Source organism: Pavona decussata, unplaced genomic scaffold, assembly GCF_977016875.1.
Source record: "Pavona decussata unplaced genomic scaffold, jaPavDecu1.1 SCAFFOLD_142, whole genome shotgun sequence".
Taxonomy (NCBI): Eukaryota; Metazoa; Cnidaria; class Anthozoa; order Scleractinia; family Agariciidae; genus Pavona; species Pavona decussata.
The window spans coordinates 169,798-190,247 of record NW_028145555.1 but is presented as its reverse complement, the minus strand read 5'-3'; the positions used below and the strand labels follow the sequence as shown (position 1 = coordinate 190,247).

The window sequence follows — 20,450 nt, the reverse complement described above, 5'->3', positions numbered from 1 at the left end:
GAAAGATAGATTCCCTCCAAAGCAGATTCAATTATTTAAATCAGCAGAGCTATATCTTCAAACAACGTTTAAGTAACACACTCCGGCGGGGATTCTTAAAACTACCAAAATTTAAGTGTACAGTTTTCGAATCATTTTCGTGCTGTATTATGGTATCAACTAGAGCTGACCGCCGACTGATGTTCTTTATAGCTATTGCTATTTTCGCTGCATGTCTGGTAGCTATTGCTGCTTTAGTTTCAGCTGCGATAATGGTATCAATGGTGAGGTCTGCTAACACCCCGACAGCCTCTAATTTTGATACCAATGTACAAGGTAAGAAACTCAAAACGTTTACGTGTGAACAATTTATGTAGGAAAAAGGTTGCCATCGTTAAAAGTACTTCAGATCTGACCGGTTTAAGAACTAAACGTAAAACATTTAAATGCATTTCAACACAAGTGCTAGTTGCATAAGTATCCTTGTCTTTATTACGCAATGATCTTGGAAGAGTTCTTTCTAGTCCAAAATTTCAGTTTGACAATTTATTTTAAAACAGTCTCTTTTTGGTGATTATCTTAACTGCTTTAGTTAGCTCCAAGTCGGTAGCTGAAATTTATCCAATCTCCAAACGGAGTTAATCTTACTGTTACAGGAGTAAACTCACTTATAATGATAAATAACTGATTTCTTCTGTGATTTGTAATAACTCAAACCGTGGGAACTGCGCTATCTAAAGGCGTTAACTTCACTCCACTTTATCCCTTACTTTAACTTTTCCTGTGTCAACCGACTTTCAAAATAGCTTTTAAAAGTAATTATTTATGTAAGCTAAAGCACAGTTTAATCTGCTGGTGAGTAATTACTGGTGAGTAAAAGAGTTATCAATAAATTATTTGATGTAAAAGAATCCTATCTTGCATGGGTTTCGCAAGTGTATATTTCCGAATTTCTCTATTTCCTACTTAACTTAAACGAAAGTATACGACGAGCCCAAAACCAAAAGCTTCGGCGCACAAACCAGCCTTATTACCCCTCAATCGAAAGAAAAGTCTTTAAGCATTGAATTTATCGAAAGTTCGAGATGATATTTTCTGTTACAAATGCACGAGTAGCTAGGATTATAGAGACTAAGAAGTAATAAACGTTCTCTGGTTAACAATTTCTGTAAGAAATTGACTTTCGGCAACCTGACTGCAGTCTTTGACGAATGATAAAAAGCGCGCGAATGGATGAATATAACCATATGTCAGTGCGAAAAAATAGCGGAATAATAAACTAATTATAAAAGACTATTTTAAAAGAATGCCCCTAGGCAACGGCATGGAATTGTCATCTGCTTTACTAGTCATGCAGTATGCGGTGGTCACCTTTTTCAATCACTCTTAGGTTTTCAGAGTCAATTAAGTGATTGTTAATCTGCGAATGATCAACTAATGTTGGATCCTTTGTGACAATCTTAACATTTTAAATGTGTTACTTTTTTTTTTTTTTTTCGACTTTCAAGGCATCTACCCATTTGGGCGATATAAAAGTGTGGAAACACAAAATCAGCAGAGATTCCAGTCTCTTATATCACGCATCCAGCCACCCGAACACAACAGAGAAAAAATCGCAAGAAATTTGACATTACACGAATGACTTGGAAGCCAATGGCAACCCTCTGTCTTTTATTTCAAATTTCTAAAAAAAGGAACCTCCCACAGAAATAAGCTCTTTGCCAGAAGAAGTAGTCGCTAAGTTCTTCAAGAGCGTAATGACTTGCACTTTATATCAAAAACTGTGAAATGACGCTAAAAAATTGGACGGTAATATCTATCTTGTGGTGATCTACTTCACCTGCGGTCTGAGAAGAAATCAAGGTCATTTTGTCACTACAGCTATCTACGTATCACAATTCAACAGGTTATCGTGGCTTTGTTTTACATTGACAGGCTATGCTTGATCGCTTAAGACTTCAAATCCACTAAAAATGGAAATTTCAAAACTGATCAATCGTTAATGCTCCTACAGGACTAATACCAGTCGGGTTTTGATATTTGAATTCGTTTATTGGGCGAAAAAAGAAAGAGGAATAAAAGCGTACATTCCACAGTTACTGGAATATATTTGGCGAGGGAGCGAAGTAATTTTTTAGAAAAAAATGGAAAGAATTAGGCCGTAACTTTCCCCTAATCACGGTTGAGCGGTGGCATGTTTACTGCTCCCGGGGTATAAATGAAGTTTAATTAATTATCTTATTGAAAATGAGCTGCTGACTAAATTTCTCGCAGCATGCTGCACTAAAATCGAGTTTAAAACCTAACATGTAATTCTACATTATATTTCCTATTTTAACTATATAGAGTGTTTTCCAAGTAGTTTAGCTGTTTAACTGAGCTGAACATTAGCCACGAGTAGTAGGGGTCAAAACAGGGTTTGGGATGCAATGCTATTAACTATTTTTAGTAAAAATAAATTACTCATAGAAACCCCTGGAAAGCAAATTCGCCTGAGGAGTTCATTAGAGGAGGGTACAACTAATGCTATTAATTGTCTTCAGTGGGACTGAACGAAAGATAGATTCCCTCCAAAGCAGATTCAATTATTTAAATCAGCAGAGCTATATCTTCAAACAACGTTTAAGTAACACACTCCGGCGGGGATTCTTAAAACTACCAAAATTTAAGTGTACAGTTTTCGAATCATTTTCGTGCTGTATTATGGTATCAACTAGAGCTGACCGCCGACTGATGTTCTTTATAGCTATTGCTATTTTCGCTGCATGTCTGGTAGCTATTGCTGCTTTAGTTTCAGCTGCGATAATGGTATCAATGGTGAGGTCTGCTAACACCCCGACAGCCTCTAATTTTGATACCAATGTACAAGGTAAGAAACTCAAAACGTTTACGTGTGAACAATTTATGTAGGAAAAAGGTTGCCATCGTTAAAAGTACTTCAGATCTGACCGGTTTAAGAACTAAACGTAAAACATTTAAATGCATTTCAACACAAGTGCTAGTTGCATAATTATTGTTGTTTATTACGCAATGATTTTGAGAGAGTCTTTTCTAATCCAAAATTACAGTTTGACAATTTATTTTAAAACAATCTCTTTTGGAGGATTATCTTCACTTTTTCATTTAGACCATTTTCTGTTCCTATACGGATGGAGCTAATCTTACTGTTACAGGAGTAAACTCACTTATAATGACAAACAATTTCCTTTGTTATTTAAAATAACTCGAACTGAAGGAACTGCACTATTCTAAAGGCGTTAACTTCACTCCACTTTATCCCTTACTTTTAATTTTCCTGTGTCAACAGACTTTTAAAAATCAATTCTGTATGGCATTTTGTGAGCTAGAGCACAGTTTAATCTGCTGATGAGCAAAAGAGTTATGGCTTTTGTAACCTTAATTATTGCCTACCAGTAACTTGTTAGAAAGTCTACGACGAGCCCCCGGGGGGGGGGGGGGGGGGATAGGGGTGTGCAGCCCACTTCTCAAAACCCTTACCCTATTTATGACCAAAATCTGCGATTTTCCTTGCCCTATTTATGACCTGACAAAAAATCAATAGCTTCGGTGCACAAACCAGCCTTATTACCCTACAATCGAAAACAAAGTCTTTAAGCATTAAATATCTCGAAAGCTCGAAATGACATTTTCTGTTAAGAATGCACGAGTAACCAGGATTATAGAGATCAAAAGCTAAGAAACGTTCTCTGGTTAAAGAATTCTTGAAGAAATGGACTTTCGGCAACCTGACTACAGCCTTTGACGAATGATAAAAAGCGCGCGAATGGATGAATATTCGAAGGCGAATTAAATATTGGTTAATATTGGTTAATGAACTCTAATTATTTATCTTGTTGAAAATGAGCTGCAGACTAAATTTCTCGCAGCATGCTGGGCTAAAATCGAGCTTAAAGGTTAGCATGTATTTCTTTATACTGTTTCCAATTTTAACGATATAAGGTGTTTTTCAAGCAGTTTCGGCTGTTCAACTAAGCAGAACATTAGTCATAAATTATGGGGTATTATAGCGTTCCTTGGCATGCAATGCTATTAACTATATTAAGTGCAACTGCACGAAATATAGACGCTCTCCGAAAGAGATGCAACTATTCAACTTTGCAGTGCTGCTTCTTCAAATAAGGTTTTTAGTTGTGCACCGAGTTTCTCATAATATAATTACCTTCGTGGAATGCGTAGTTCGAATCATTTTTGTGCTGTTATGGCATCGACTAGAGGAGAACGCCGTCTGATGTTCTTTATAGCCATTGCTATTTTCGTTGCCTGCCTGGTAGGTATTGCTGCTTTAGTTTTAGCTGCAATAATGGTATCAATGGTGAGGTCTGGTAACACTCCTACAGCTTCTAATCTTGATACCAATGTACAGAGTAAGAAACTCAAAACGTTTACGTGTTAGTCGTCATGCCAAATTTGAATGTCTGTCTGTTGCTTACGATGTACTGTTTTCAAAATGTTTGGGAGTTAAACATTTTCCCATTATCTCTTATTTACATTTTTATGATATTAAATAGTAAATATTAAATAGTAAATAGTTGATGGTGCTGAATTTTAAAATATTCTCCATATCTATGTAAATAATTATACAATTCTGCCTTTTGGCTGCCATATGATTATCCATAATAACCTATTTATTTATTTATTTATTTATTTATTTTTAGGTGTCAAATTTTATAGTCGCTAAAAATGATAAAAAAAAAACTAACTATACTTACTAACAAGCTGACTACTTCTACTACAAATATTAAACCTATACCTTGCAAGAATGCCGCGTGTAATACCTGAGTATGAGTAAATGAGCTCGTGTTTGAAGATACGGTTTTTTTCTCTTTAATTTTAATTTTAAATACATTTAGTTTTTGATTCTTTTAATTATCTCTTAGGTAACCAATCCATATCACAGTTCCGCTAAAGCTAAAAATAAGCGCATGGATATGGTATAGATAGCTTAAATTCAGATTTACTGATACTGTAAAGACTGTTTAAAAGTTGTTCATGTTATGTTTGTTGCAGAGATCAATGAATGCGACAGTAACCCGTGTTTGAACAATGGCACGTGTGTTGATAAGATAAACAGCTTTAACTGCACCTGTCCAGGAGGATTTATTGGCAACCGATGTGAAACAGGTTAGAGGCAATAGCAAACAAGTTACTATGAACTCGTAGTAAAGGACTAAGAGTTTATTTGCGTTCTTAACTTTTTGTGGTTACGCAAATTGTCGTAGATTTTAATGAATGCGCGAGCAATACGTGTCTGAGCAACGGAACGTGTGCTGATAAGAAAAAAAGCTTAAGAGCGGATGTCTGTAAATATCAACCAGAGGTGTGCAATAGCGAAAAATTCAAAATTCTCAAAAAAATTCACAACATAGCCCACGGTAAACTATTGCAAGAAATACATGTTTTACTTCGATCCGATAATTATTTTTGATGTGAGGCTATGATCCTGAATTCACCGCTCCCGAACCGGGTTTTCGGTGTCTGACACCACATGTTGCTAAGACCTTGTTTTAAAAATCAAACCAGTTTTGTTCCAAACGAAAAACATCCAGTCTGATAAAGTACATAATTATGGACATCATGAATGGTATGTTACTCATCTGAAGTGAAAATTAAATATTTAGGAGATTTTTCAATATTTACAATTTTTTAAGCGATTTCTCGTGATGCCAAATTGACAAATTTGCGAGGCTAAAATCATCGACTGGTACATGGCGTTGAGGATAAAGATTGACAGCACGTGAAAGAGCATCATTTCTTCTTATAAAATCCGCTTTCAAAACTATGGGCAACACAGAAGGAAATTTTTGAGGCCGCTAATTACAAGTAGTACTTTAGTGAAATTTGAGCTTTTCTGTCACGGCATTCCGTTGCTAAAACTCAGATAAACACAACATGAAAACGTTTCAAACAACAATTGTTTGTTGGTACTTGCTAAAGGTTTTGGCCCACGTTCATAATATTACTTTCCATGGTTTTTAATCATCTCGGGCAGGCACAAAAGATTGTAGCAGTTTTATTAGACCCCGAGTTCAAAAGCGTATAAAGGTCACAAAGGTCAGTTTACGTAGTCAACGTTTTGAATTCGGACCAGAATGTTTTGCATTGAATCTTACTTTAGAACAAATGAAAGAATAGCTACAAGTGCTACGTAATTCATACCTTTTTAGCGAGCTTTCTGTACATTGTAGAAACCATCACATCAATCAGGAACGATATATGCATTTTGCCGCGATTTAAAAATACGTTTAACGGCAGAGATTGCGTTACAGTTTGCGCAGACCACTTGCCCCCAGGGGGAGGGGGACTCCTATATCAAATTGACGGGTTGATCGTCATAAAGTTTGAAAAGTATGACCCATGCTTATAAGACTATTTTCCTTCTTTTAGGGGCAGTGTCAAAAGATTTTAGCGGAGTTCAAAAGCCGTACACGGGTCAGTTTACGTTGTCAACCGGTCGCAACACTAGTGAATATGGAATAAAATGAAACCAGGACTTCTTTCATTCAATCTTACTTTGAAAAAGTGGAGCAAACAGCTAAGAGTGCTATATAATTCATACCTTTGAGCGGCCACACTGGATGTTTAAGAAATATGGGACATCTATAGGAAACATCGTAACACCTTAGGCCGTTTTATACATTTGGTCACAAAGATTGTTTTACGTACATTTCACCGGTAGACCGCTGACCTTGCACTTACGTACGCCCTTCTCTACGGGATAGAAAGCGATGTTTCGTCCAGCTAGACCCCAAAGACAATTAATTATATAATCAGTTCAAACTGAGATTACGGTTTTGGGTTATCACAATTTTATCTGATTGCGTCTACACTCGCGCAGTTGTTTTGATTTTTGATAAAGTTTTTCAAATTTCAGTCTAACGTAGCCTGCGAATACAGCCGCCTCTCATCGCCCCCGTCCCCGAGGGGCGTTTCGCGAGGCTACCATGAATGCTACTCAAGGAGAGTTAAAAGCAATGTGACTGTCTAGTTCATCTGGATAAGACCCAATTTTCAATTTATTGTTCACAAAAATTGTCTGTTGTATAAAAGATAAAAGATAGTTCATGGAATTTGAGCAGGCATATGGTTTCTTTGGCCTTAATGGGTCAAAGTAAGAACACGATCCAACAAGATCATGTTGCCTGAATATTTGGTGCTATGCTCTGAATTTTAAGAGTGCTTGCGAAAGCCGACAGGCACTAATATCGAGTTCATCTTGTGGATAAGTCTGGATTGCACAAATGTGATGCTCCGATCTCCCTTCGTTTGCTTGAAATGATTAGCTGCCCAACTTGGTGGGACCGGCGCAGAATCGGTTTTGGCAGCGTCGTCTGATGCCATAAGCATCTCGATGTCTTGAATAAAAAATGGACCTGATTAGATGGCTGTCATCGATTTCGAAGATATCATGGGAAATTTTGCCCTGAAGTTTAGTCAGTTAGTTATGTCACTTTGTAGAACTGGCTTTACAGCCAAAGGAGCGTAGCTGTGCCGTCCAGGCTGTGAAACCGTGGCCCTCTTTCTGACAAAAATTGCTCCCCCTACATCCCTCCCTTATTTCTACTGACAATGTTCTGTGGTCGACTGTAGCAGGTGTGAGTCGTACTGCAGGAATTGGGGAAAATAGGGACGACAGTGGTGACGCAACCCCGTTTCCCTCCTCGCTCTTACCCTACCGCCTCCCCACTAAGCTCCCCATTGTTTACGTCGGGAAACTGTAACAGTGACAAAGCACAGGGCCAAATAACTTTTAAAAAAATCACTAAAAATCATAAATGTGTGTGGATGTAATAACCAGTAATTCAGAATCAAATTGCAAGCGTTTTTAAAGGTAATTCTTATTTAAGGTCAGGAGTTTTGCGTTACAGTTATTCGATACCTGCTCTGCCTACGAGAAGCTCCGCCTCAGTTTTCAGTGTTCAGTCAGCAAACCCCGTGGCAATTAGATAGTTTCGAATGTCTGTGCCACAATCTCTGATTGGAATACATTGGATATTCGCTGGATTTCCAACACTTTGTCCACATTGTCCTCCAACAATCGAAGCATACTCACACGATACCATTTCGGCTCAATTTGTTTGAACGCAGTGAAACCGGCAGAATCGAGCATTTTAAAAGTTGGATTGCAGAGCAAAATAAAAAAACTGAAGCGATCTGAATACCAACGTGGGCTAACTGCACGTTTAGAAAGTTCAGTGACAGAAAATACAGCTCACAAGTAAATCGCAGTTACAGTTTGTATCGAAGGGGCAGTGAAAAATTACCCTTGGCATGCGCCCAGGGGGTACCATTCGAGCAGAGTCTCTTTGATCTTCCTAGATAAGTCGAAGGGCCTCTGCTCGCAGGGTACCCGGGGGTGAACCTTTATATAAAAATTGACGGGGGTGATCGTAGCTTTCGGGGGTTAAAATTCGTCGTTTGGTACCTGTCAAAGGTATGGTGGTACCTTTTAGCCAGTTTTAGGGTATTGAGCGGAAACATATGAGAGAAAGTTATTATAAATATCAGTCAACTGTCACTTAGCGTATTCATTTTAGAATTGGTACCACTAAGTAGGAAAATTATACAGACCACGGCTTCAAAACAAATTCTGGTACCTTTCAGTGGTACTAGCTTTTCAAACTTTATGACGATCAACTCGTCAATTTGATATAGGAGTCCCCCTCCCCCTGGGGGCAAGTGGTCTGCGCAAACTGTAACGCAATCTCTGCCGTTAAACATATTTTTAAATCGCGGCAAAATGCATATATCGTTCCTGATTGATGTGATGGTTTCTACAATGTACAGAAAGCTCGCTAAAAAGGTATGAATTACGTAGCACTTGTAGCTATTCTTTCATTTGTTCTAAAGTAAGATTCAATGCAAAACATTCTGGTCCGAATTCAAAACGTTGACTACGTAAACTGACCTTTGTGACCTTTATACGCTTTTGAACTCGGGGTCTGATAAAACTGCTACAATCTTTTGTGCCTGCCCGAGATGATTAAAAACCATGGAAAGTAATATTATGAACGTGGGCCAAAACCTTTAGCAAGTACCAACAAACAATTGTTGTTTGAAACGTTTTCATGTTGTGTTTATCTGAGTTTTAGCAACGGAATGCCGTGACAGAAAAGCTCAAATTTCACTAAAGTACTACTTGTAATTAGCGGCCTCAAAAATTTCCTTCTGTGTTGCCCATAGTTTTGAAAGCGGATTTTATAAGAAGAAATGATGCTCTTTCACGTGCTGTCAATCTTTATCCTCAACGCCATGTACCAGTCGATGATTTTAGCCTCGCAAATTTGTCAATTTGGCATCACGAGAAATCGCTTAAAAAATTGTAAATATTGAAAAATCTCCTAAATATTTAATTTTCACTTCAGATGAGTAACATACCATTCATGATGTCCATAATTATGTACTTTATCAGACTGGATGTTTTTCGTTTGGAACAAAACTGGTTTGATTTTTAAAACAAGGTCTTAGCAACATGTGGTGTCAGACACCGAAAACCCGGTTCGGGAGCGGTGAATTCAAGATCATAGCCTCACATCAAAAATAATTATCGGATCGAAGTAAAACATGTATTTCTTGCAATAGTTTACCGTGGGCTATATTGTGAATTTTTTTGAGAATTTTGAATTTTTCGCTATTGCACACCTCTGGTTGATATTTACAGACATCCGCTCTTAAATAACTGTAGCTGTCCAGGCGGGTTTATTTTCAACGATGTCAAACAGAATACAGATAATTGCAGACAATTTTTTTATCAATTCATCAAAAAGGATTTAAAGAATAATCCTGTTTTGGCCGTCGATAAAACCCGGAACATGTAACATTCCGGAACATCCCGAAACACGAAAAAAAATAAATAAAGGAAATATGAAAAAAAAAAGTTTGTATATTTATATAAAATGAAATTACATTGTATCCGAAAAAAATTCATACAAGAAGAAGTACGGAGTAGGTGGGACGGTAGTATAAATGGGGTATGTACTTCAATGGTATGTACTTCATGTATCCCTTATTATAATAGGGGATATATGAAGTACCTACGATAAATGTGGTGTTGTAACTGACCACACTGAATGAAGGCGCAAGTACTTTCCCGCCATTTGCATCACGTGCTTATTGTCCGCTACGCCAGAGATGGATCAGTTCCGGCTCAGCTGACCAAAAAATCAATTTCCTGATGTTCGGAGTGGAACTAAAAGTCGTTCGCGCAGTCTTTTTTACCAAAACCCTCCCCGGCTTCCCGCGTCTTCGCCTAGGGCCTCACGTTCCGTATTTGTACTCCTTTGTTGGTCGTTCGGGAGCTTGGACCCGTTTCTCGAATGAAAGCCACGATAACTTCTCTGCCCTTCCATGCTATTTTCAATGGGTTTTATCTTAAAAAGGCAAACAGGCCTAACAGCAAAATTTGTTCATATGAAAAATAGTTATAAGCGTAGACAACAGCTTTGTAAAAGGAAACAATCTGCAAGGAACCGCACAACGAAAATGCTGCAAGTATACGCAGGATCTGTGAAAGATCTAATCAGCCAAAAATATAAATGACTCAAATTTCTGTAAGGCTGATCGGACTGCGTAGGGAACTTAACACGACAGCGACATGATAGAGACCAAACCGAGAATCAACAGAATGCGGCACCTCTATCATGTCGCTGTCGTGTTAAGTTTTCTACCTTCATCCAGTGTGGTCAGTTAAAACACCCCATTGTACTACCGTCCCACCTACTCCGTACTTCTTCTTATATGAATTTTTTTCGGATACAATGTAATTTCATTTTATATAAATGTACACACTTTTTTTTTATTTCTTTCCTTCATTTTTTGTTTAATTTATTATTATTATTATTATTATTATTATTATTATTATTATTATTATTATTATTATTATTATTATTATTATTATTATTAATTTTTTTTTTTTTTATTTTTTTTTTTTTTATTTTTTTTTTTGTATCTTAATTTTTTTTTTCGTGTTCCGGGATGTTCCGGAATGTTCCATGTTCCGGATTTTATCGACGGCCTTTTGTTTTCAACTGCTTAGAGTTACTTTTGTTGCAGAGATCAATTAATGCGCGAGTAACCCGTGTTTGAACAATGGCACGTGTGTTGACAAGATAAACAGCTTTAACTGCACCTGTCCTGGAGGATTTATTGGCATCCGATGTGAAACAAGTTAGAGGCAATTCCGTTTCATTTACAGTGAAATCGAGTAAAAGAATCATTTATTCTTGTCTCTTCAAAAACTGTCTTCATGCCTTTTTTCTCAGCAGATTATGGAAATTGCAGGCAATATGCATTGAATTCGTACTAAAGGACTTTTAAAAAGTTTCTTTCTCTTTTTAACTGCTTGTGGTGATGTTTGTTGAAGATATCAATGAATGTGGAAGCAACTCTTGTTTCAAAAAATGAAACCTGTGTTGATAAGAGAATTTGTAGAAAAGAAAAAACCGCCAGTCATTTAATGTTACCGGATACCTTTGCGGGTGTCCTTCGCGAAAAAAAATATTTGCGCGCTGTCTTAAATGCAACAACCATAAACTATATATCAATACAAAGCTAATGAAATGTACTATCCGGTAAAAATTATTTCGTTTTGATATTTTCTAGCCGTAAGGAGAGCGCGTCCCAAAAGCCCAAAACGACTGATGTCTCTTTGAGCGAATTTATCGGGTATGGAATTCGACCGCAGAAACAAAACTACTGTATCATATCAATCACAAGGCATTAATCTTCAAAACTGTGTGAGGCTTTTTCGATATCCCTATTGGTTGCTTCGCAATTTTACTGTCAATTTTGATGATCAAAAACTCACCGATAAGTTTTACGACGAAGGCCATTGCGGTAGATCAATTTTACAAAACGGAGATCCCTGACACGGTTTTTTTGCTCGGTGTCTTGGGAATCTTCGGGCCAAATTTCAAGGCAATCCGTCAAATTCTTGTACCGTATAAATTACTTTAAAGAAAGCACACTCGCGTAAAAACGAAGTACGTTTTTTCCGCTTCTAAAGGTTTACAAACATTTCACGCCATTGCTGCGCCATATTTCAACACTATGGATGCCGCCGACGTCGAAAGCCGATAGAATTACAGGAGACTTACTGCTGAGTCCCCTGAGATTACTGGTGTCGCGCCGGAAAATAGTTGAATACGTGACTGCAGTTCTATTACCAGTCAGAATTTCTCGGATTTCCTTGCGAAATGCCGGGCAGAAAAAATTCTTCGAAGAAAAGGAAAACTGCTGTGGCCTCGACGGTGAGCCCCATCGATCCGAAAGAACAGCTGCAGGTAGAAATGCGGTCACTGGGGTACGTTGAAGGACTATTTATATATACCATTATCCATGCGAATAAATTGCCGTCGCAAGCTTGCAGTTCAATATCCGAGTTTTTCTGCTTTGCAGGTTTGATGGAGATATTTTCACCCGCAACCTGGAGGCCAGCGTTGAGCGCAATATGTGGGGAGGGAAAGGGCCTCAAAGAACTCCATATATCGATTATTGTACCTGGGCTTATGCGCTATGCGCTTATGCGGTTTCGGCAAGAGTTTTTCGCCATCCTTCATCGAAAACTTTCTTCTTCTTTTTCTTAGGACAAGTTTTCTTCTTAGTTTTTCAACCACGGACTCTTTTCTTTCAAATTTATCGCCATACACGATACGCAAAACGAATACAAGCAAAAACTTCGTGTGAATAAAGTTCCAAACGTAAACAAAAGGAAGAGAAGCGACATGAAATGAACGACTCCGGATGTTTTCCCGCTAAAGCCCTGACGCTGACACATTTTAATTGGCTTATAGCACTCTGGCGGGTGATCAAATTCTATTCTCGGTTTTCACTGTCACGCCATTGAAAAAATAATCGAAACCACTCCATGAATGAAGTCAAGAAATTGACATGGTATAGAGGATAAATAAATAAGGCATCTGTCCAAGTGTCAGGTCTGTGCGGCATTCCGCACTCGAGTTATTTGACAAAATGTTCCACATAAATTTATAGAGCTTAGTATGGAGAAGCCATGTTTGTGTCCCTCTGAGGAGCACAAACATGGCGGCCGGAAATACGAAAAAACATCTGGTGTTCACTTTTGCCAGAAAAGAGGTTTGTTTGCCCTTGTGAATTTTCGAATGTTTAGATTAATATTTCTCCTCAAACTTAAATTGTTTAGAATGCTGAAAATCACCCGAAGAGTCATTTTTAAGATACGGAAAAGCTCTGTCACGGCCGTCCTCCTTATGTCACGCCAATGGAAACTCAGAAATTGAAACTGTTCTATTTTCAAAAGGAAGCACGACATCGAGCTAAGAAATTGTGAACAGACATATTTTTAGGTAATCTTTCCTTGTATGAAGGTAAAAATTTTGTAGGCCTCCCAGTTTTGAATTCTAGAATTTGGTGACGTCACGTGAAAACCGAGAATATGTGAAAACTTTCTTGTTGATAATTCGCGCACGCCTCAAGATTGTAATATATTTGTTTTTCTTGAAAATGAAGCGAGACTAGTAATGTTTAATTTGGCCTCAAAATTTTTTTTGGCCAAAAAAAAACGTCTCTCGAAGGTATCTGGTAACCTTAAAAAGAGTCTAACTTAGGCCTCGGCTTAAGACAATCAATGGGCCTCCAAATCTGTTTATAAGTGGTTTATTTTAAGCAAAAAAATAGTTTTCAAGTCTGGGATGCAAGCCTTTTTGTTATCTTCGGCAGTTGACAATGTTTAGATATGATTGTTGGCAACATTGAAAATGGCTTACAGCGTGGTTTTGTTAAACACTGTCTTCCAATAACTGACACTTCAGTCACTTTGTGTTTTTAACTTGTGTGGTTAATAATTGTTTAACTAATATATCTCATCTTTTACCTATAACCAACAAAATCAAATAATCATGATCAAGTTCGTCCATATAAGTATCAAAATCCATGATTACTACCAAACGCACAATTCGTTTATGATGCACTTGGCCGAAATTTCACTTTTTACACTGAAGGACAATGTATTCAAAAATAACTTCAAACACCTGTCAAACCGGTGATACCGACCATGACTGCCTTAAAGGGAAAGTATCATGGGGTTTTTTATATATTTTGTTAAAAATGGTAAAATAAGACCTTCAATCAGCAGCCAATAATTCTAGAATGAGGAGAGGAAAGAAATCAACACAATTCTTGAAAGGAACAACTCGCGATCTGTTCTAGCGCATTTTGGAAACAAAAATGCGAAAACTTAAAAAAACATTAGCCTAACAGTTTTCCAGTTTCAATCCATACCGACCTACTCTGTCTCTGGCCAGAGGCACTAATCGACAGTTTTAATTCACTGAGGGGGATACTTTATACCAAACTTGACAATTGTTTCTTTGTTTCTACCTGTCAGACAAAGATTTTTGGGTTTGAAGTGACAGCAAATTTGCGTGATATTTCCCCTTAAAGGTAAAACTACATAATGGCATCGTCGATAAAATTGTTACATCATCCTATCATGATTCATGTCACGTTAATAAGAAACCACCGCATCTATTTATGAGATCAAGACAATAGGCTATGGCTTCATTGTCGTTAAATTTTTTTCCCCGCAAAAATACGGAGTTTAACATGCATTCTATCGGCTACTGTTACTGTTGTTGCAGAGATCAATGAATGCGACAGTAACCCGTGTTTGAACAATGGCACGTGCTTTGATAAGATAAACAGATTCAACTGCATATGTCCTGGAGGATTTATTGGCAACCAATGTGAAACAGGTTAGAGGCAATAGCAAACAAGTTACTATGAACTCGTAGTAAAGGAATAAGAATTTATTTGCGTTCTTAACTTTTTGTTGTTACGCAACTTGTTGTAGATTTTTCAAAAAATAATTCTGTCTTCAACTGCTAACGGTTACTTTTGTTGCAGAGATCAATGAATGCGCGAGTAACCCGTGTTTAAACAATGGAACGTGTGTTGATAAGATAAACAGCTTCAACTGCACCTGCCCTGGAGGATTTATTGGCAACCAATGTGAAACAGGTTAGAGGCAATAGCAAACAAGTTACTATGAACTCGTAGTAAAGGAATAAGAATTTATTTGCGTTCTTATCTTTTTGTTGTTACGCAACTTGTTGTAGATTTTTCAAAAAATAACTCTGTCTTCAACTGCTAACGGTTACTTTTGTTGCAGAGATCAATGAATGCGCGAGTAACCCGTGTTTAAACAATGGAACATGTGTTGATAGGATAAACAGCTTCTACTGCAGCTGTCCAGGGGGATTTATTGGCAACCGATGTGAAACAGGTTAGAGTCGACAATAGCAAACAAGTTGACCTTTAAGGTTTATTTGTTGTAGATGTCAATGAATGCGCGAGTAACCCGCGTTTAAAAAAATATATCTCATCTTTTATAACCAACAAAATCAAGTAATCATGATCAAGTTCGTCCCGTATAAGTATCAAAACCTATGGTTACTACCAAATGCACAATTCGTTTATGATGCACTTGGCCGAAATTGCACCTTTATACCCTTAAGGACAATGTATTCAAAAATAACTTTAAACACCTGTCAAATCGGTGATACCGACCATGACTACTTTAAGATAAAACTACAACATGGCATCATTAATAAACGTGTCAAACCGGTTCATAACCTTTTAGTAAGCCTAAAATAAAACATGACATCATCCTATTATAATTCATGTCACGTTAATAAGAATCCACCCAATTTTATTTATGAGATCAAGACAATAGGCTATGACGTCCTCGGCGTTAAATTTTTTCCTCCCGCAAAAATACGGGGTAAAACATGCATTTTATCGGCTACTGTCACTTTTGTTGCAGAGATCAACGCATGCGACAGTAACCCGCGTTTGAGCAACGGGACGTGTACTGATAAGAGAAACAGCTTAAATAGCTGTATCGTCCAGGGGCGTTTATTTTCAACGATGTCAAAAGGGTTCCAGATAATTGAACACATTTTCTAATGAATTCATCAAAAAGGATTTAATAAATAATTCTGTCTTCAACTGCTAACGGTTACCTTTGTTGCAGAGATCAATGAATGCGCGAGTAACCCGTGTTTGAACAGTGGCACGTGTGTTGATAAGATAAACAGCTTTAACTGCACCTGTCCAGGAGGATTTATTGGCAACCGATGTGAAACAGGTTAGAGGCAATAGCAAACAAGTTACTATGAACTCGTAGTAAAGGACTAAGAGTTTATTTGCGTTCTTAACTTTTTGTGGTTACGCAAATTGTCGTAGATTTCAATAAATGAGCGAGCAATACGTGTTTGAGCAACGGAACGTGTGCTGATAAGAGAAACAGCTTAAATAGCTGTAGGTGTCCAGAGGGGTTTATTTCCAACGTTGTCAAAAGGGTTACAGATAATTGCACACATTTTCTAATGAATTCATCAATAATGATCTAAAAAATAATTCTGTCTTCAACTGCTAACGGTTACCTTTGTTGCAGAGATCAATGAATGCGCGAGTAACCCGTGTTTGAACAATGGAACGTGTGTTGATAGGATAAACAGCTTCTACTGCAGCTGTCCAGGGGGATTTCTTGGCCACCGATGTGAAACAGGTTAGAGCCGGCAATAGCAAACAAGTTGACCCTTAAGGTTTACTTGCTGTAGATGTCAATGAATGCGCGAGTAACCCGTGTTTCAAAAAATATCTCATTTTTTATAACCAACAAAATCAAATAATCATGGTCAAGTTCGTCCAAAATTGTATCAAAATCTATGGTTACTAGCAAACGCACAATTTGTTTCTGATGGACTTGGCCGCAATTACGCTTTTATACCGGATTCAAAAATAACTTCAAAAACCTGTCAAACCGGTGATACCGACCATGACTACCATAAGATAAACATAGGACATCATATCGTTGATAAACCAGTCAAACTGGCTCATAACCTTTTAGTAAGCTTAAAATAAAACATGACATCATCCCATCATAATTAATGTCACGTTAATGAGAATTTAAGGCATTTTACTTGTGAGAACAAGTCAATAGGCTATAATATCAACGGCGTTAATTTATTACCCTGTAAATTAAAGATATTCCCCGCAAAAAAACGGAGTAAAACATGCATTCTATCGGTTACCAGGCGGTGTGCGTCACGACCCACAAAGGGTGCTGGGTAAAAATATGAAAATGGCTCATTTGCCTCTGGTCACGATCGAGTAAACATCTCCTCAAACGTAGGACTTAGGTCGACTTACAGTCGCACTGAAACTGGGCATTCAAACTTTGCTTCCTTTTCCAAAAACTATCACTAAAACCAGCAATTTGGCAAATTTTAACCGTCTAGTGGTAGCCATAGATGTTCTTGTTGGATACACAAAGCGATTTTGTTGAGTTATTCCCGGTTCGGAGACAATCAAAGGCGAGAATTTTATGTTTATTCTTATACTAATATTATGTGCCGTAACGTCTGCTTATAGACGCTTTTTTATTTATATATTGGTCTCTTTCTCTCTGTAGCGCGCGATGGATCTAGCTATAGCTAACGATCGAGCGGTGAGGCCGCGAGCCGCGAGTTCATTTTTCTAATATGCATAATTTTACCGTCACTTCGTGCGTGACCTAAGGAAAACTTGAAGTACGACTGCTCGCAGTCTATTTTTCATTGCTTTCGCTCATTTTTAGCTTGCTTTTTTATCTCCGGGTGAAAGAGATCCACATGTCCTTCTTGGATTTCTTGGAGAGTAATAACATTTGCACGTAGGCTTTTCCGGTCGTTTTCCCGGGAGTTGAGCTACTTGGTTTACACGATCTCTTCATAGATTCTTTATTAGATCAACGGCTTCCAACGGAAAAACCGTAAGGGGTAGACCCGGGTAGACCCCGGAAATTCTAAAGTAGAAAGGATAAGCTAGCTCAACGCACAAACGTATTGGCCAAACCCAGCAAGAGTTATTAGCTTTAGCCTAAAGAAATGCAGTAAATCAACGACCAAAACAATATGGCGGCAGGCGCGAGGTCGTCACCTTTGAAATGGCTACAAACGCGAACAAATGCTTCAGCTTAAAAAGTAACCTAACCAGCATTAAGCCAATTTGTTCCTCTAACTTTTGAACGAATTTCAACCGGGAAAAAATGTCACAGACTTCGTTAACGATGAAATTTTCGACAGGCGGACCTCTCCAAGCTGATGTTCTTGGGCGCGAAGACTACTGACCAAATAACGCATTCTGATTGGTCGAATTTCGTGACGCACACCGCCTGATCGGTTACTGTCACTTTTGTTGCAGAGATCAATGAATGCGCGAGTAAGCCGTGTTTCAACAATGGAACGTGTGTTGATAACATTAACAGCTTCAACTGCACCTGTCCAGGAGGATTTATAGGCATCGGATGTGAAACAGGTTAGAGGCAATTCCGTTTTATTTACAGGGAAATCGACTAAAAGAATCATTTGATCATGTTTGTTCAAAAACTGTCTTCAAGGCTATTTTCTCAGCAGATTATGGAAATTGCAGGCAATATGCATTAAATTTGTACTGAAGGACTTAATGTTTCTTGCTACTTTAAACAGCTTATGAGAGAAATGTGATGGTATATTTCCAGCCTGGTGAATGAATGAGAATGATGATTATTCAAGAAAGTGACGTAGGCATACTCGGAAAAAAGAAATCCGAGTGCTCCTATCAGGAGTCGAACCTAAGACCTTCCGATTACTAGTTCGGATGCATCCGAACTAGTAATCGGAAGGTCTTAGGTTCGACTCCTGATAGGAGCACTCGGATTTCTTTTTTCCGAGTATGCCTGCGTCACTTTCTTGAATAATCATCATTCTCATTTAAACAGCTTGTGTTGATGTTTTTTAAAGATTTCAATGAATGTGAAAGTAACTCTTGTTTCAAAAAATGAAACTCGTGTTGATAAAAAAAATTTGTAGTAAAGCAATAAGGGCCAGTTATTTAAGCAGAGTCTAACTTAGGCCGCGACTTAACGCCAACAGTGGGCCTCCTAATCTGTTTATAAGTGGTTTATTTTAAGTAGATAAATAGTTTTCTAGTCTGGGATGCAATGCAAGCCTTTTTGTTACCATCGGCAGTAGACAATGTTAAAATATGATTGTTGGCAAAATTGAAAATGGCTTAAAACGTGGTTTTGTTAAACACTGTCTTTCATAACTGACCCTTAAGGTTTATTTGGGTTTTTAACTTGTGTGGTTAATAATTTGTCGTATATATTAATGAATGCGCGAGTAACCCTTGTTTAAAAAATTATATCTCATCTTTTATACTCAACAAAATCAAATAATCATGATCAAGTTCGTCCCGTATTAGTATCAAAACCCATTATTACTACCAAACGCACAATTCGTTTATGATGCACTCGGCCGAAATTGCACCTTTATACCCTTAAGGACAATGTATTCAAAAATAACTTCAAACACCTGTCAAATCGGTGATACCGACCATGACTGCTTTAAGATAAAACTACAACATAGCATCATTGATAAACGTGTCAAACCGGTTCATAACCTTTTAGTAAGCCTAAAATAAAACATGACATCATCCTATCATAATTCATGTCACGTTAATGAGAACCCACTGCATTTTATGGGCTATGACGTCATCGGCGTTAGTTCCTTCCCCCACCCCCCGCAAAAATACGCAGTAAAACATGCATTCTATCGGCTACTGTTCCTGTTGTTGCAGAGATCAATGAATGCGACAGTAACCCGTGTTTAAACGATGGCACGTGTGTTGATAAGATAAACAGCTTTAACTGCACCTGTCCAGGAGGATTTATTGGCGACCGATGTGAAACAGGTTAGAGGCAATAGCAAACAAGTTACTATGAACTCGTAGTAAAGGACTAAGAGCTTATTTGCGTTCTTAACTTTTTGTGGTTACGCAAGTTGTTGTAGATTTCAATGAATGCGCGAGCAATACGTGTTTGAGCAACGGAACGTGTGCTGATAAGAGAAACAGCTTAAATAGCTGTAGGTGTCCAGGGGCGTTTATTTCCAACGATGTCAAAAGGGTTACAGATAATTGCACACATTTTCTAATGAATTCATCAATAATGATCTAAAAAAAAGTTCTGTCTTCAACTGCTAACGGTTACCTTTGTTGCAGAGATCGATGAATGCGTGAGTAACCCGTGTTTGAACAATGGAACATGTGTTGATAGGATAAACAGCTTCTACTGCAGCTGTCCAGGGGGATTTATTGGCGACCGATGTGAAACAGGTTAGAGCCGGCAATAGCAAACAAGTTGACCCTTAAGGTTTACTTGCTGTAGATGTCAATGAATGCGCGAGTAACCCGTGTTTAAAAAAATATATCTCATTTTGTATAACCAACAAAATCAAATAATCATGGTCAAGTTCGTCCAAAATTGTATCAAAATCTATGGTTACTAGCAGACGCACAATTTGTTTGTGATGCAGTTGGCCCCAATTACGCTTTGATACCATTAAGGACAATGGATTCAAAAATAACTTTAAAAACCTGTCAAACCGGTGATA

General features: G+C 37.8%; 1 protein-coding gene across 9 annotated transcripts in view; it reads left to right on the top strand.

Annotated features, from left to right (window-relative positions):
• Positions 1 to 20,450, top strand: part of LOC146466650 (uncharacterized) — a 35,477-nt gene that overhangs the window by 1,114 nt on the left and 13,913 nt on the right. For 2 of the 9 annotated variants that reach the window (XM_085126958.1, XM_085126954.1), the window contains exons 1-9: positions 2,495 to 2,848; positions 5,008 to 5,121; positions 14,613 to 14,726; positions 14,878 to 14,991; positions 15,143 to 15,256; positions 16,007 to 16,120; positions 16,430 to 16,543; positions 18,220 to 18,333; positions 19,636 to 19,749. In XM_085126958.1, coding sequence (XP_084983084.1) covers positions 2,503 to 2,848; positions 5,008 to 5,121; positions 14,613 to 14,726; positions 14,878 to 14,991; positions 15,143 to 15,256; positions 16,007 to 16,120; positions 16,430 to 16,543; positions 18,220 to 18,333; positions 19,636 to 19,749 — 1,258 coding nt within the window. In that variant the 5' untranslated portion in view covers positions 2,495 to 2,502. Of the gene's footprint in view, positions 1 to 2,493; positions 2,849 to 5,007; positions 5,122 to 14,612; positions 14,727 to 14,877; positions 14,992 to 15,142; positions 15,257 to 16,006; positions 16,121 to 16,429; positions 16,544 to 18,219; positions 18,334 to 19,635; positions 19,750 to 20,058; positions 20,173 to 20,450 lie in introns of those variants that run through there. The other 7 variants (XM_085126955.1, XM_085126950.1, XM_085126956.1 and 4 more) reach the window with 7 other exon arrangements.